This window comes from Lynx canadensis, chromosome B3, assembly GCF_007474595.2.
Source record: "Lynx canadensis isolate LIC74 chromosome B3, mLynCan4.pri.v2, whole genome shotgun sequence".
Classification (NCBI taxonomy): domain Eukaryota; kingdom Metazoa; phylum Chordata; class Mammalia; order Carnivora; family Felidae; genus Lynx; species Lynx canadensis.
In genome coordinates, this window is record NC_044308.2 from 117,605,055 (window position 1) to 117,619,332 (window position 14,278).

At 46.5% G+C, this 14,278-nt stretch overlaps 1 protein-coding gene across 6 annotated transcripts in view; it reads left to right on the forward strand.

Moving 5' to 3' along the window:
• RGS6 (regulator of G protein signaling 6) overlaps positions 1–14,278 on the forward strand; it is a 606,443-nt gene that overhangs the window by 502,054 nt on the left and 90,111 nt on the right. For all 6 annotated transcript variants that reach the window (XM_032593398.1, XM_030319478.1, XM_030319471.1 and 3 more), the window contains 6 exons: positions 2,495–2,559; positions 6,926–7,002; positions 9,391–9,472; positions 11,025–11,099; positions 12,764–12,862; positions 13,983–14,044. In XM_032593398.1, the coding sequence (XP_032449289.1) occupies positions 2,495–2,559; positions 6,926–7,002; positions 9,391–9,472; positions 11,025–11,099; positions 12,764–12,862; positions 13,983–14,044 (460 nt within the window). The remainder of the gene's footprint in view (positions 1–2,494; positions 2,560–6,925; positions 7,003–9,390; positions 9,473–11,024; positions 11,100–12,763; positions 12,863–13,982; positions 14,045–14,278) is intronic.

Sequence of the window (14,278 nt, forward strand, 5' to 3'; positions counted from 1 at the left end):
TTTTTTGTGTTTTCTATTTATATCGCGGTGAGATGTGGTGAGCTTGAGATGGCAGTGGGTCATCCGAGTGATGTGCCAGGAGGTGGGGTTGCCAGGTGTGAGGGCAAGGAGACAACGATTTCTCAATGAGGAATTAAATACCCAAATAAAACCAACATGTGAGCTTAAAGCAAGTCCCCCAGATGCCCAGTAGTAGGACTGGCTGTCATTGTCTGTGGTCATTTGATTGGTCAGGCGTCACAGCAAGCACTGTTGAAGGCACCCTAGTCAGTGCAGACAAGCCCCAAGTTCTATGCCAAGAAAAGGTCCACTCAACAGCTACATTCTACCTCCCTAGGTGGGGTGAACAGACCCCCTGCCATGTGGTATTGGCCACAGAGGGAGCAAGCTGAAGTCAGGTGACCGTGTAGCTCGCAGTCATCAGGAATGGTACCAGCTCTGCATTCCACGTGTGGTGTTTTACTTCACAACCTAGCTGGCCCATTTTGACCCGGATATGCTAGAAATGTCTCAGGATGCTTCTGCTTAAATAAAGCCCGTAGCCCAACTTGGGTTGCATTTTCCTGGGTTTTACATTTAGCGGTACAACATACCGTCTGCGACAGCAGTGTTCAAAACAGCTTTCACCTCCACTGAGCTGTGCTGCTCCTGAGTCAGGAGACCAGCGTGGTGGGGCTGGTGATATGTCAGGCTTCCTCTTTAGGTGGCTCCCAATTCCATAGGCTGCCTAAATGATGGTCCAGGAGACCGAAGGAGGTATCTTATAATAGAGCAGACGCCCCTTCATCAGACATAATGGAGAACTGTACTTGCCTGGCTCTTGCAAAAGATAGTCAACAGAGAATTATGAGAAAGAGATACATCCTTACCTGATCACTTCCTGTCAACATAAGCTATACAAAAGAACAATCATTCGATGGCTTTTTGAGATCGGACCAAAGACTCTCTTTGATTATGGGCCCTAATAATTTGAGTTTCTTTCTTAATTCAACCACACTCAAAACAAACCATCCAGTTTGGGCACCTTTGAAATGCATCAAGAATTTGAAAACACTTTGGAAGTAACCTGTATGTTGACCCCTTTCATATTCGTATTATTTCCCCCCCCCCTTTTTTTTTTCAGTTATTTCACCTCTACCAAACTCATTAGCAATTGTCTTAGCCCACTCTTCGTTATCAAGTTGTTCCAAACCATTCAACTGGGTCCTCATAGAAACAACTCTCTCTTTTCACACTAATTTCATCAGTGAAATGTAATATTTGGTGAAATTACATTATTAGAATAACAAGTGTGCCTGACATAAACAGACTTGTGAACAAGCACAACTGACTCTCATCCACATACAGCTCAACTGATGTGAGCAGAAATGTGAGCATACCAGAGCAGGCTGCCAGCCACGAGGTTCCAGCGTCTTGTAAGCTGCCATCGGCAAATTTTTCAGACCACATGGAGGAGGTTTGTTGATCCAGCAGGGAGTTCACTAGCTCTCCTAGTATAACTAAGTTGTCAAACCACAGGTCAGCCACAGGTCCTCTCTGACCCTGTCTCCTGGCCATCCTATTGGTCACTCATACCATTCATCTATTGTCTTCCCTGGATCATTCTACTTGGCACTGGAGAAGGAGGGAGATATTGAAGAAGCAGAGCTATGGAGAGGAAGTGATGAAGGCATGTTTGAGAAGGAATCCTCTGGCAACTGAGGGCCAAGAACCCTTCTTTAGCTTGGGAAGAGAGACCCAAGATGTCCACCATTTCCACTGTTTATTCATTCCACCTGGTAGGCCGGCCCTGGTGCTAGGTGCAGGGATTCACGCTGAGTAGGACACAGCCTCTGCCCTTGAGGAGCCCTCCGCCTAGAGCTGGGGACAGTCTGGTAAATCCATGATTACAGTGCACTGGAATTAAGTTCCATGGGTGAGGATGAGTAGACGCTATTGGGAACACTGAGCTGGGTCTTCCAAGATTAGTAGAAGGTCGCCAGATCTTCCATGTGGAGAACACATGGGCAGAGGAGTAGAACTGAAGGGTTTGGTAGCCTCACATGCCCAAGGGAGGCAGGGAGGAAAGAGGTTGGCAAGGTAAGGAGACTGTAGCTTAAAGAACCAAGCACGCCACCCTAAGGAGCCTGACTACTCTTCTGAGGTCACTGAGGAGGCAATGCAGGGAGTATAGGCAGGAAGGTAACATGATCTTATTTGTGAAAGATGACCCTGGTGGAGGATGCTTGGGTGAACAGAATGAGGAGGGTGAAAGGGAGCAGTCAGGACTAGAAGATGAAGTCCTCCTCCAATCCTGACTTTTAAGGAAGATTCTTGGAGGGTAGGCATCATGGCTTCCACATGGAAGGATGTTCGGCTCAGTGCAGCACCGGACTCACAGGGAGGGCTGGCTGGATGGCTGGGTGGATGAGCGGATGGACAGACAGATGGGTGGATCTGTGACGCCACCACACTGCTGGGTCTGCACGTGTTGTAATTTCTCTTCTTCCCTCAGCCATCTATCTCTGTAAGAGGACAATGCAGAATAAAGCGAGGCTGGAACTGGCAGACTATGAAGCAGTAAGTATAGTTGTTTTGTAGCTTAGGTGTGGGAGGAGAGTAAAACCCTAACTGCAGCTCTGTTTCTGCTTCTCTCTCCTTTTTTCTCTCCCTTGTTCCTTTCAGGCGGTGGAAAGGAAGTGTCTTTTATTTCCCCTCCTTGTTCTCACCTCCTCTACCCATGCAATAAAATCACACCTTTATATAAAGAGCTCTCAAAACTCAGCCATAAGAAAACAAACAGCTCAAAAATGGGCAAAGGACTTGAACAGACACTTCACCAGAGAGGACGTAGGATGACAAATAAGCACATTAAGAGATGTTCAACAGCATCAGCCATTAGGGAAACAAAGATTAACTCCCTGGGGAGATTTCTGGGGGTAGAGTGGCTAAAATGAAAAGTACTGATAATGCCAAGTGGGAATGCAAAATGGCACAGCCTGGAAAATGGTGTGGCAGTTTCTTACAAAAGTAAACATATACTTGCCACACAGCCAAGCAGTCCTACTCCTAGGTAGGCACCCCAGAGAAATCAGAACTTCCGTTCACACCCTAGCCCTGCTGACAGCACCCTTGTTTGTGATGAGCAAAACCTGAAAACAACCCAAGTGCACTTTAAGAGGCGAATGGCTAGGGGCGCCTGGGCGGCTCAGTCGGTTAAGCATCTGACTTCAGCTCAGGTCATGATCTCACAGTTCGTGAGCTCAGGTCATGATCTCACAGTTCGTGAGTTCGAGGCCCGAACGGGCTTCCTGCTTTCAGCACACAGCCTGCTTCGGATCCTCTGCCCGCCCCCCCACCACCTCTCTGCCCCTCACCTATTTGTGCATGTGCTCTTTCTCTCTCTCTGTCTGTCTCAAAAATAAATATTTTTTAAAAAGTTAGAAGAGGTGAATGGCTAAATAAACATCATTACGTCCCAACAGTGGAATTCTTCTCTGTGGTGAAAAGGAGTGATTGTTGGTCCACACAACCACTGGGATGTGTCTCTGAGACCTCACACTGAGTGAAAGAAGCCAGTCTCAAAGGATTACAAACTGTGCAATTCCATTTGTATGACATTCTCATAAATACAAAACTATCATGAAAGAAAACAGATCACTGATTGCTAGAAGTTACAGAGAGGGGGGTAAGATGTGGCTCTAAAGAGATAACACAGAGAGTTTTCTGGGGGTGATGGAACTATTCTGTATCCCGATCGTGGTGGGGGTTCTGAGAATCCGATCTATACATATGTTAAAATGCATAGAACTGTGCACCGAGAGGAAAAAGAGGGGGCGGATTCATAATATGAGAATTTTTTAAACTTACTATGTGATAATTTTGTAATGGCATCACCAAACCCACCTCCCTGTGCTTGGCAGTAGATGTAGAATCTAAGGACCAAATTCAACCCGGAAGATAAGATACGTGTCAGATGGAAAGGGTATCCTCTCCCAGTTTTCCTCCTGCACCACCTCCCTTCACAAGATGTGACCCCTGCAAAACTCAGAGGCCCTGCCGCATGCGTACCCATTCCCATTTAACACAGCCAAGGCACAGAGAACTTGACAACTCAGATACTATTTTAAATATTGCAAATTTATGGTTACAGGATCTCTCCCCCCAAACCAAACTTTATTGCGCGTCACAGAGAATCTGGGGAACTGCCCAGATTTTCACGTGCCCTCCAGAAGGCAAGGGAGTTCCTGAGCCATCAAGTGACTGAAGGGCTGGGGGGTGGGGGGTGGGGAGGAGCAGCAGTGGAGCAGTGAGGAGTCCTTCCCCCATAAACCAGCGTTAACAGGACTTCCAGAGTCTTCTTTCCAAATGTCTTGCACTGTCTCAGTCTCCCACAAGCGTGAGGCCCTCTGCATCAGACCTTGTCGCTCTTGGGTGCCTGTGCACAAGCCAGTGGGGAAACAGTACTGGAGAACACAGTGCAGGAGTTAACCCAGGGCCTCGGGACCTGGCCAAAGTGTGCTTATCAGTGAGAGCCATTAAACATAAATACGTTGTGGCGAGGGGGAGTGGTGCCTGGGTGGTTCAGTCGGTTAAGCATCCAACTCTTGATTTCAGCTCAGGTCATGATCTCACAGTTTGTGAGGTCGAGCCCCACATTGGGCTCTGCGCTGAATGTGGAGACTGTTTGGGATTCTCTCTCTCTCTCGCTCTCTCTCTCCCTCTCCCTCTCCCTCTCTCTCTCTCAAAAAAAAACTTAAAAAAAAAAACATAAATAGGTAGGAACATCATGATCTTCCCAAGCAAACCCGACAGTGGCTGTTCTGTGGATCTGAGCATCCTGTTCCTGTCCCCTCACGTGTCAGCTGTCACCCCTCTCTCAGAAGACCACTGTCCTATTTTTGGGCACCCACTGTGAGGCGCTACATCCCTTCCCTAACACAACCTACCGGAAAGACCCAGCCTGCAGAAACAGGGGGCCCCTCCACCCTCTGTCTCTCTTCCCTGTATTTTCCATGTTTTAGAAAAAAAACAAAATTGTCCATGTTTTCCATGTTTAGAAAAACAGAAACGAGACAGCATCAACTCCTGATATATTTTATCCAATTGTCTCGTCTCCTGCCATAGAATGTTCTACTTTGATATTTGTAAAGAATATGGCATTAAGATGTTCTTTCGGGTTGAATTTCTGCCTAAAAGTGGTTAGATATTTTTTTAAAGAATTTCTTTTCAAAATTCAGTAATTTTATTCATTTTTTTCTGATGGCACATTCTCTGTACAACCCAAATTCAAACAGCAAAGAAAGGAGAGGAAAGAACCTGCAATCCTTCTCCCCTATCCTTTTTTTCTGCACGTGCATTTTTTCTTTAAAAAAAAAAAATCTGAATCATACCCTGAACATTGTTCGGTAAGCTGCTTCTTTCCCCGATCATATACTGTAGTATGTTGAGAGTCTTTCTATATCAGTAATAATATCCACATTATTGTTTTTATTTTTATTTGTTTATTTTTGAAAGAGAGAGAGAGAGAGTGAGCAGTGGATGGGGTGAAGAGAGAGGGAGACACAGACTCTGAAGCAGGCTCCAGGCTCCAAGATGTCAGCACAGAGCCCGATGCAGGGTTTGAACTCTTGAACCATGAGATCATGACCTGAGCCAAAGTCGGACACTTCACCGACTGAGCCACCCAGGCGCCCACGTTATTGTTTTTATTTTTTATTAATTTTTTAATTTTTTTAAGGTTTATTCATTCTTCCGAGACAGAAAGACAGAGCATGAGCGGGGGAGGGGCAGAGAGAGAGGGAGACAGAGAATCCGAAGCAGGCTCCAGGCTCGGAGCTGTCAGCACAGAGGCCGACACGGGGCCCGAACTCACAGATGGTGAGATCATGATCTGAGCTGAAGTCAGACTCTCAACCAACTGAGCCACCCAGGTGCCCCATTAATGGCTGCCTAGTATTCCGTGGCATGACTGTGTCATAATTTATTTCACTGCTCCCTAATTGACGTTTAGGCATCACGGCCTTTGCTTCCTATGAACAGTGGAAAAATCAAAGGAACAGTTATTTTGAGGTACTTGTACACTGAGCCTTGGTAACAACTGAGTTTAGGTGTGTTGATCTTCAACTGAAGCTCTTTTTATATTAATAATCCACTAATGAGGGTAATCAATTAGCGTTGGCATGAGCTCTATGAAAATACATAGCATAATGTGGGCTCTACCCTTGCATTCCATCAGAATTAGGTGGCTCATTAGGGGACCTGTCAAACACCCCCTCCTCACCGTCCTTTTGTGCCACCAGGTAAGCCTACAGACTTAGAGAAAAGGCTTCTCCCCTCTTCCTCTAAAGGCAACCCTAGATGCCTTTTCTTTCTTCCTGGTTTTGGCTTTTCCTTCACAAACATCACAAATATAGACACTCCCTTTTTTCTCACTTTTGACCCCAAACTCTCAAAGGCATGAGTGCCAGGTCATCCGGATTCTAATTTCTTGCCACCTTCCTGGACCTGTTTGCTGGAAGACAAGTCCTGAGAAATCCATTCTTGGTTCTCCTCATGCAGATGTCCAATAGGCTGCAAAGAGTCCCCTCGTCCCTTCCCCAAATGTGGCGTGAATAGCCACAAAGCCTTCTTCCTGTCTTCAGTGGCCTTGATGACAGGCGCTATGTGAGTTGTGTTCTTGTAAAACACACAAGAGAAGAGGAATCAGGTGAACCACAGAGACTTCAGATTTAATGGGTGTGTAAATGAATATTAATAGTCCTACTCTGTACAGCAGGGTCTGGTGCAAAATCACATTGGGTTCACATCCAGTGGATTTAAAGTGGGGGCTCTGCCGCTCTGTTGGGAGTAACCAAAATAGATGACTGCTTTGTAATAAGCATAGGTGTCGATGTGCAAACTTACAAGGATTAATGCCTTCTCGTTGATTTTCATTTCTCATTAGGAAAACTTAGCAAGACTCCAGAGGGCCTTCGCAAGGAAGTGGGAATTCATCTTTATGCAAGCAGAAGCACAAGTGAAGTAGGTGAACTTGACAAAGACCCTGGGAAAGTGAAAAAAAACCTCTCTGGACTATGGAGGTGGTGTGAGATTGGTATTACCAAGGCGGGGCGTCCTTCCATGGCCGGCCAGCTGTGGTCGGACGCTATCATCTCACATGAGGGCAGCAGAGTAGAAATCAAGGTCAAGATGGATAAATTTCATCTTCGTCATCAATGGCACTCTGAAATAATTTCAAAAGTGTGTGTTCTGGCAAACAATGGGCTTGCTCCCCAGCGTGGAACTCTGGTTAGAAGATGTCCCTATTTCCTGAAGAGATTTCCAATTATTCTTCTGTGCTTAGGGGCTGAAAAACATCAGACCCACTTTTCCTGTAGGTCTGGAGACTTTGTCTTCAGAGGAAATCATGTTGGAGTTTTAGGGAGGCCAACCCCTCTCCCCTTTCCCCCAGGGGAGGGGTCCAGAACCAATCAAAAATAAGGCACAGAAGTCAGACATTGGAGTCCAACGTGTTAGGATTATTACTGATACAAGCCAGTTTATAGGGCATGACTTTGGATCTGTGACTACAGCTCTTGACCCTGGAATTAAACTCACCCATGCTGGGCAGAGCTGGATATCTGCAGAACCCCCCACCCCAGCGCAGAGTCGACCCCTATAAGTTCACTGTGTGCGGAGTGAACAGAGTGCCAGAACATAGGGCCCGGCAAGGACCGACCTGAGCTTTCTCAGTTTCTTCTTTCAGATCGGCCAGTAAAGTTAAGGCCCTCTTTCTCCCCCGGAGTACAAGAGATGAGAGACTAGCTGGAGTGTTTTCCCCACATGTTTCCCTCCCAGGGAGTAGAGTGGAAATCCCTTCCCCTCTAAGGAAACATGAGAAGTGGGCATTAAATGTCCCCCTGCCGACAAACATTCTTGTCAACCAGATCCTTTCAGTCCTGGGAAATGAACCTGCTCAGGTTGGGTTCTTTCTGGCCCTTTCCAGCAATGGTCTCTGATTTTGCAGGGAGTGTTAAGAGATGGAGGAGGGGGGTGAGAAAGGGACCCTGAGCTAGGCCAAGGCAAGCACCTTCTCCCTGAGCAGCCCCCCGTGGGTCCTCAGAGGACCCCTTCCACACTCCATGGGCACGGTTGCAGCCCCATCACCTGGGCTGGTTCCCGGCTGTGCGGGGGAGCCTTGATCACAGGTGTGGTCGTAGTTGGAAATGACCCGACGTCTTTGAGTCCAGTGGCCGGCACGGTGCCATTGCTCTCGCCCTCCCTCTGCACTCTCTGGCTTTCCCCTCTGCCCATGAACTCACACGCCTGCAGAACACCCCGGTGCTGCCAGCAGCCTAGGAGGAGGTGGGCACCAGGCATCGGATGCTGAGCTGTGACTCTGCAGCCATGGTGGCCCCCGAGGAAAGAGCAAGTAGGAGGGTGGGAAGGAGGCAGAATTGAGCCTGTGGACCCAGAAGCCACTGGGAACCAAAGAGGAGCGCTAATTTGCACTTTCAGGATCACACGGCATCGTGTGTTAAAAAAGGGGGGGAAATCGTCACTTTGTACATATAAGGTATTTCTCGATTAGCTTTTCCGATTAACTCCCGACTACTTTATAATTGTGGGCCATTGAAGTACCCAGTAATTATCACAAAAATCACAGGATGATTATGGTTTATTTCAGATCAGTCAACTAAAGTGTTCCCAAGAAAGCCAAGAACCAGAAGTTACACGACAATTAATCTGTTATTTTTTACTTAGAGAGGCACTATGAAGTAATATAGTCTTAAGAAAAAAAAAGAAAAAAGAAAAACCTCTTATCTGTGTTCTGATCAGAACATAAAGAACCCATCTTTGTCACCTGTGATTTCCCTCTTGCAATGTGTGCCTCCCCGAGCTGAGGCCAGTGATATTTGCCTTCTGGATCTTGTCACATGCTAAGGCTATGACTCTGCTTTTAGAAAGCCAGATGGTCTCAGTGACTTTTAAAACACGTAATTGCAGCATTTTGAAGACACCTCTATTGACTGTGAATCTAAAGCAAACTTTCAAATTTGAGGATGGAACACCACAAGCCCATATCCTTTCCTATAATTTGAATATGCAGGATCCACGGTGACAGGGGTGGGGGCAAGCCCACAGAAAATTCAGTTCCAAATAATCTAAGTCTTAATCACTCAAATGGACAGCCGGATTCTGGTTCTCTCCTTGGGTCCGCCATGCTCATTCCACCTCTCTGATGATTCGCAGTCTAGGCGAAAACAAGTCCTCTTCCCATGTGTGGGCTTCTTGAGGTTTCCTGGAGGGAACCGTCCGCCCCTGGTTGACAGCTGTGCAGAGAGCAGGGGTCACACAGGTGCCAAGAGCTCTGTGTTCACCAAGCTCCTAGAAACAGGAGCCTCTGATTTCTTTTCTTTGCTCTTTCAGGATAGATCGGAAAAAGGACAAGACAGAAAGGAAAATTTTGGATAGTCAAGAACGGGCCTTTTGGGATGTGCACAGACCAGTGGTGAGAAAGCTCTGCTTGGTTCTCTACGTTTCTGGTTGGGTTTTTTTGTTTTGTTTTGTTTTGTTTTGTTTTGTTACTTTTCCCTCTTCCTTCGCTTGAAAGAAAAGACTATCTTTAGCCACCAGGTGTCTCATTCTTAAAACTAAAGGAAATTGCTAAACTTTGTGAAATTGGTTTTCCCATTCAGTCAGCATAACCTCAGTAGATTGTCTGGAATGTATCTCAGTTCCAGCTTTTAAAAAGTATTCATCCATGACAATATGAACTTGGAAAAGGGGCGCCGTGGGAAGTGCCCCTGGGGACCTCTGGACCCCGGAGGTTTACTGCTTACAAAATAAGCAGTTTCCATTTCTACTGTCATTCGACCCCAAAACTTAGAATAATCTCCAAATGCGGCCCATTCTCGGTATTCACGGTAATCACGTTCTATGAAGTTGCCAGGTCCGCTGAGTTAGCGAATGCTGAGCCATTTTCCTGGGAGAAATACAGGGTTAGGTTCCTGTGATCCTCTGGTCACAGCATTTTCTTCAGGTGACCAATACGTAACCACGGCTCAATTCTGCTTCTGTTTAAAGACAGCTTATTCCATATATACCGTTGATTCATTAATATCGAACTCATGGCCAACAGCGCTATAGCTCACGCCGGAAGGAAGCTTACCTGACACGCCTGTTGTCTCTGCCAGGCACCTCACGGCCTTGTCGCACGTAGGAACACTAGACAGCACTTCAGCCCCACGTTCGGGGGCCACTTGAAACAGCAAAATCACCAACGAAAAGCACAGACACATGGAAAAGGTGGTACCAAAGAGGCCTTGAAAAGGACATTTGTTTACAGTAGGAGATGAAACAAGAAGGCAGAGCGTCGGCTAATTCAGCCTCGCCGGGAACGTGCACACGTCTCACAGTTTTTGCCACTGTGCACAGGTCCACAAAGAATGACGAATGCGCCACCAATACCGATTTGGGGGTTCGAAGTAAATGATAGCTCATAGGTGCATTCACAAAGACCAGATCCGTGAATAATGAGGTTCGATGCAGTTCTGATTTCCTGTTATTAAAACAAAGCTTGCATTTCCCTCATGAAAAGGAACCAGAGGGAGGATACCATGGCAGCCCTTCCTGAGAGAGCTGGTTAGAAGCAAAACCAAAATAATAATAATAATGATAATAATAATTCCCCATCGTGGTATTGGATTGTTTTTAGATGGTTAGCTATGTGTAGCGACAAAGGCTGTGGCTGAAACTATCTGGCCCTTCTGAATAACCTGTTTACTCTTATAAACGGCACACTCTGTCCTTTCCATGTCATCCCTAGACAGCGTGAGGCAGGCTTGTATTATTTCACGTGAGAACTTGTGGAGGAACACGTATTAAAGATGAGACGTCTTTGTAAGAGAAACTGTAAGTGGCAAAATGGAGACAATCATGTATTATCTGTAATGGGAAAGACAATGATTGGGTCTCACGGTGTCACTTGGGTCACATTGGAATGTGTGATTTTCACTGAGTAATTTATACGATTTTCTTTTTTTTTTTTTTTTTTTTCTCAGCCAGGCTGTGTGAACACAACAGAAATGGATATCAGAAAATGCCGGCGTCTGAAGAACCCGCAAAAGGTTAAGAAGGTTCGCTAGTTTAGCTGAATTAAAAATTCTTGATGCAAATAGCCCTTCCATTTCTGGTACTGTTCAAGCAGTAATTTGCTATGTGTTAATTCTACCCCACTCTGTCCTGTGAAACCATTTCATTCATTCATTCTGCAAATATTTGTGGGGTGGCTGATACATACCTGGCACCCTTCTTGCTGCTGTAACACAGTGACAAGTCCTCACAAAGCCCACGGCCCGCACACGCCAACAGACAACAGTACCAGGAAGGCTGCATTAGGGAAATACAGGACGGTTACAGGAGGGCCGGGAGCGGGGGGCCCCCGGGCTGGGGGCTTCCGGAGGGCTTCCAAAGCAGGCTCAGGTGCACTGAGGTCTGCAGGGTAAGTAGCAGTTGGCTCTGGGGAGGAAAAGAAACTAAAGGAACAAAAAGTATCAAAATCCCACCAGTGAAGGTGAGCTTAGTACTTTGAAAGGCTTTTATATAGCTAGATCACTCAAACTCGAAACACCATCTTGCTCAACTGTGAATGGGCCAATGATCGTTTGTGTTTCACGATCCTGGAAGGGGCAGTAGCCGTGGCCTACCCAGGGGTGACATACTCCGTCTGCCCCACGATGGCTATATCCCCATCTCACAACGGCACCCAGGACCATATTGGAGGAGAACCTGTCTGTCCTCCAAAATATTAACTTCAAAAAGTTAGAGATGTGCCCCCAGACATTCCTATTTCTTTCCTATTTCCAATCCTTCCATTTTCATATACACACGCACGCACACACACACACAGACATACACACACACACACACACACACACCCCATGACATATATATCAACGTCTTGAATCTACTTACATATTTCATTCTTTACTGAGATGATTATGCTATCTTGTATTGTATTATGATATTTTATAGTGTTACTCTTAAGACATCCTCATTTCATCTTTAAAGGCCCCCTAATTCTACTATTCCAGAATTTCGTGGAGCTCACCTCCACTCTATCTGAGCCCTTCTTGATTTTATAGATTTCAGCTATACGTTGCATACCCTTCTGGGTTTTGTTTCATTCCCAAAGCAAAGGTTGTTTTTCATCTGTCTCCAGCACAAGGAATGGCTTAATCAGCAGCCATAGCAATGTGGAGAAACTGAGGCCAGAAAGCTCTTTGGCTGAAAAGGAAGAAAAATCTGAAACTTTGCCACCTCAAATTTATACTGGATGAGCATGTCATGTGCATAACTTTCAATAGTGGTTCTTGAACTTTCTTATGCCTCAGAATCACTTGGGCCATTTGATAAAAGTGCAGATTCAGGAGCCCCACCCACAAAGACTCTGATTCAGTAGGTCTGGGGTGGGGCTCAGTGTTCGTCTTCACCAAGAACTCCCAGATGATTCTTTGCAGACGGTCTATGGACCGTATTTGGAGAAACACTGATATTCAAGGAGACCGCTTCAGCTTAGTGAGAGGAAAGATTGTCTAATAGTGGTAACCCAAAGATAGGACAAAGCTGCTTCAAGAGGAAGAGTTCCCCTCACTGTAGACATTTAAGCAGAGGCTGACCACTTATTGTCAGGATGTCACAGAGGATATTGGAAACATCAAATGAGTGCTTGCACTGCCTGCCTTTAAGGCCCCCTGCAACTCTGTGGGTGCGTGATTCTATATTCTTCCTTCTTCTCTAGTCAGTGTATGGTGTGACTGAAGAGTCCCAGTCGCAAAGCCCCGTGCACATACCCAGTCAGCCAATCAGGAAAACTACAAAAGAGGACATCCGGAAACAGGTGAATGAATGGACTCCCACACTCCCAGGAGGAGACATGGCCAGTTTGAAAGCCCTTTGAATGCTCACCTCTGAAGGCTGAGTGAGCTTTGAGTCCCTGGAAACCACAGTGGAACCCAGCTGTGAATGACTTGAACCCCTGAGTGCTGAGTGTGAACAACCGCGGAAGCCTGAGAGGAAAAATTCTTCACCGGGTCCCCCCAGTAGTTATTAGAGAAGGGCAGAGTCCCCCCAGTAGTTATTAGAGAAGGGCATGAAGGAATTACCCCAATGCCTTGGGGGTGACAGCTCTGGTCGGGGTTCCCACAGAATGCTGTGGGGGCCGCAGAGGGGGAGGGACTGGTGTCACAGAGTCCTTACAGTTGTGATGCACTTGCAGAGTAAGCCAGCTAGGAGCCACCGACTTTATTGCTGTGACGCAAAAGGCAAGCTTACAAAGCAAGAAATCTCGGTTCCCGGGGCCTCGTTAGCATTATTTGGTTGCATGTTGTCTCCCTTCATGATGGGAAGCTAACTGGTCAACCCAGACAATGGCTAATTACACGACTCCTTTCTAGGGTTCGCTGGTAAGGAAGGAACTTTAGGGTCTGCTCTTCACACTATGCTTTACTGACTTCTGGGGGCAATCCAAAGGCATGAACTGTTAGGTGCCGGCCCTTGACAAGTTTATGTTGGGGGGTCCAGGGGAGGAAACAGATGTATTGATGACTCTAGTCTAAAGTGCACCAAGCATGTGGGTGTGATGCGGGTGTGAAGGGTGTGCAGAGGGAAATCACCAGAAATTAGTCCAAGTGGATATTGACGGCTCCCGTAAGCGTTGCAAAGTTTTGCGGGACGTATACACCACCGCCTTTAAGTTTGCGATCGCCTTTGGAAGTCGAGACGTAGGCTACAACACAGCACAGGAGAATACTGACATAGGTAAATTGTAGACTGTGATTCCTGAGTGTGGTGGGAATTCCCAAAAGGGCACATGGTCATTGGAATACAAGGCTGAAGGGTTGGCCAAGGCTGGCCAGAGGAGGTGCTTGCATCTGGATGGAAATACAAGGCTGGGGTTCATGGGGTGAAGGGGAAAAAATCGAGTGTGGCCCTAACACCTCTGTTCTGTCTTTCCCCAGATAACATTTTTGAGTGCACAGATTGACAGACATTGTTTAAAAATGTCCAAAGTGGCTGAAAGGTATGTTTCCCCCTCCATCATATTACTGCTTCCTTCTAATTCAACAAAGGAGAAATGTTATGGGGGCGTGCCAAAAGGCAGACCGTAGTCATTTCTTAAACCGATGAGTGAGAAAACCACAGGCCTTGTGCAAGCACAGCTAAGATAGCAGACCTCCCTTGAGTGATGTCAAGAAATGTTCTGTTGCGAAAGCTTTTCAGGGGGTGGCCACGGGACCTTGTCAATCTAGGAACA